The 2,711-nt window shown below is 58.5% G+C and overlaps 1 protein-coding gene across 1 annotated transcript in view; it reads left to right on the top strand.

Moving 5' to 3' along the window:
* Positions 1-2,711, top strand: part of BTBD16 (BTB (POZ) domain containing 16) — a 38,197-nt gene that overhangs the window by 9,099 nt on the left and 26,387 nt on the right. The window contains exons 5-7 of the mRNA XM_005880157.2: positions 17-106; positions 601-715; positions 2,397-2,466. Of these exons, the coding sequence (XP_005880219.1) occupies positions 17-106; positions 601-715; positions 2,397-2,466 (275 nt within the window). The remainder of the gene's footprint in view (positions 1-16; positions 107-600; positions 716-2,396; positions 2,467-2,711) is intronic.

The raw sequence follows: 2,711 nt of genomic DNA, 5'->3' as shown, positions 1-2,711 counted from the left end.
CCGCGTCCTCCCGCAGGGCCGCCGTCCGGGAAGGCCCGGGAGAGGCCCGCCGTGAAGAGGCTCACCATCTCGCTGAGGATCAACGACCCCCTGGTCACCAAGATCGGTAACCTGCGCCCGGCTTCACGGCCTTTCTTCTGTTTAATATGTTTTTATTGGTTTCACAGAGGACGGGAGCGGGAGGGAGAGAGAGACGTCCATGATGAGAGAGAATCACGGATCGGCTGCCCCCTGCACACCCCACACCGGAGATCGAGCCCACAACCCAGCCTGTGCCCTGACCGGGAACCGAACCCTGACCTCCTGGTTCCTAGGTTGATGCTCAGCCCCTGGGCCACGCCTGCCGGGCTGTGTTCATTTTCTGAGGGGGCCACGGAGACAACAGCCGCCCAGACTTCAAACACAAACAAACAAACAAACAAACAAACAAACACAGCAACTGTGGCCGCTGTCCCAGCTCCCGTCCCGGCTCCCGTCCCGGCTCCCGTCCCGCCTGCTGGCGGAGGGAGATCCCGCAGGGAGGGCGCTGCGAGCGAGGGGGTGCAGACCCCACGCCGATGGCTCTCCCTCTCTCTCTCTCTCTCTCTCGCTGCCCCCCAGCCTTCGCCACGGCCCTGAAGAACCTGTACACGAGCCAAGTGGACCTGAGCCTGGATGAGGTGCTGGGGGTGCTGGCCTCCGCGCATGCCCTCCAGTTCAGCAACCTGTTTCAGAGGTGGCCGTGGGAGGGTGGCCAGCTCTCTAGGCAGAGGGCAATGCTGGGCCCAGGGCCACGCGGAGTCCGGGGGCGGGGAGGGATGCAGGGAGGGCTGAGGGAGGGCGCCCCTGGCCTGACACCGGCTTATGGGGCGCAGAGGTGTGAGCTACCAAACCCGCATAAACACAGGCTCTGCCCTGGACGGCGGGGGGACCAGGTGTGGGGGCAGGAGCGCTGATGACGTGGGCGATACAGGCCAGAATGGCCCACCGTCAGGAAGCCCCTCCTGGTGTGAGACTCAGTTTCCCCGATGGCCCAGCTCCGTCCCCGGGGCCGGACGTGTTGGTGGAACGGGGACTGTGGCTCAGGAGCAGCACAGTCGGGGTGAGCGACCCGGGAGGCACCGCCACGGAGGAGGAGCGCCAACCACGGGGACCGTGACAAGGTCGCTTCTGAAGGGCTGCCTCTGAGGGCTCGCTGTGTCGGCCCAGGCACCACTTTCTTTTATTGATTGATTGATTGATTGATTGATTGCTTTCTGAGAGGAAGGGAGAGGGAGAGAGAGATAGAAACATCAATGATGAGATTCATTGATCAGCTGCCTCCTGCGCGCCCCCCCCCCCCCCACATACACACACACACACACACACAACGCTGGTCACGGGAAGACAAGCAGGCGTTTCCCACCTGTCAGGGCTCATTTTCCCGCTCATCTCTCTTTTTTCTTTTGTATTTTTTTAATTTTTTAAAAAATTGTTCATTGTTTAAAGTATTAGATTAGTCTCCTTTTTCCCCCATTGATCTCTCCCTGGCCACTACCCCCCCACCCCAGCACTTGTGTTTTTTTTGTTTGTTTGTTTCTTTGTTTTTTATATATTTTATTGATTTTTTACAGAGAGGAAGGGAGAGGGATAGAGAGTTAGAAACATCGATCAGCTGCCTCCTGCACACTCCCTACTGGGGATGTGCCCGCAACCAAGGTACATGCCCTTGACCGGGATCGAACCCGGGACCCTTGAGTCCACAGGCCGACGCTCTATCCACTGAGCCAAACCGGTTAGGGCCCCAGCACTTGTTTTTTTAAGCTTTATTGGGGGTTTTGTTTTATTAGATTTAAAATTTTTAAAAACTATATTTTTATTGAGTTCAGAGAGAGGAAGGGAGAGGGAGAGAGAGAGAAACATCAATGATGAGAGAATCATGGACCGGCTGCCTCCTGCACGCCCCACACTGGGGATCGAGCCCACAACCTGGGCCTGTGCCCCGACCGGGAATCGAACCCTGACCTCCTGGTTCACAGGTCGAAGCTCAGCCACGGAGCCACGCGGCCGGGCTTAGACTTTATTGTTCAAAGTATTACATGTGCCCCCTCCCCCCACTGACCCTTCCTCCCACTCATTTCTGACGGAGCCTTGTTCTTTCTTGTAAATCGGGTTATTTTTCCAAATGTTACCCGTGGTCCATGCCGACCTTACAGGAGAGAAACGTTCAAAGACCAGCGCCCACATTGCCCATCGAGCCGATGCCCGTGGGGACACAGCCTTCCCCCTGGGCCCACAAACAGGGGGTGCTCTGGCCACATGTGGGGGTGTCCGTGTCCCCCCCGAGGCTCTGTCGCCGTCTGGGGCTGAGCGGGACCCTCCGGGCCCCCGGGGCGGGGCGCAGCCTGGGCCCGGGACCAGCAGTTCTCTCTCCACAGGTGCGTGGCCATCATGGTCCACGGGCTCTCGCCAAGCAACGTCGCCAACTTCTACCTGGCGGGCTGCAAGGTGAGAGCCCGCTGGCCGGGGCGTGAGTGCTGGGGGGCCTGCCAGACTCTGGGTCACCCCCAGGCCCCGCGCCAACGTGTCCCTCCAAAGGCACCAACATCTTACTTTGCCAAGTGAACAATTTTGAAAAACCGCTTATTTTGAAAAGGATGTTTTTACACCCAAAAGGTAGACAAGCTTTGATCATGGGGGTGGGGAGTGGGGACAGCACAGACTTTCGCCCCAAAATAGCAAACCGCCTCCGG

Source organism: Myotis brandtii, unplaced genomic scaffold (assembly GCF_000412655.1).
Source record: "Myotis brandtii unplaced genomic scaffold, ASM41265v1 scaffold628, whole genome shotgun sequence".
Taxonomy (NCBI): Eukaryota; Metazoa; Chordata; class Mammalia; order Chiroptera; family Vespertilionidae; genus Myotis; species Myotis brandtii.
This window is presented reverse-complemented; position numbering and strand designations above follow the sequence as displayed.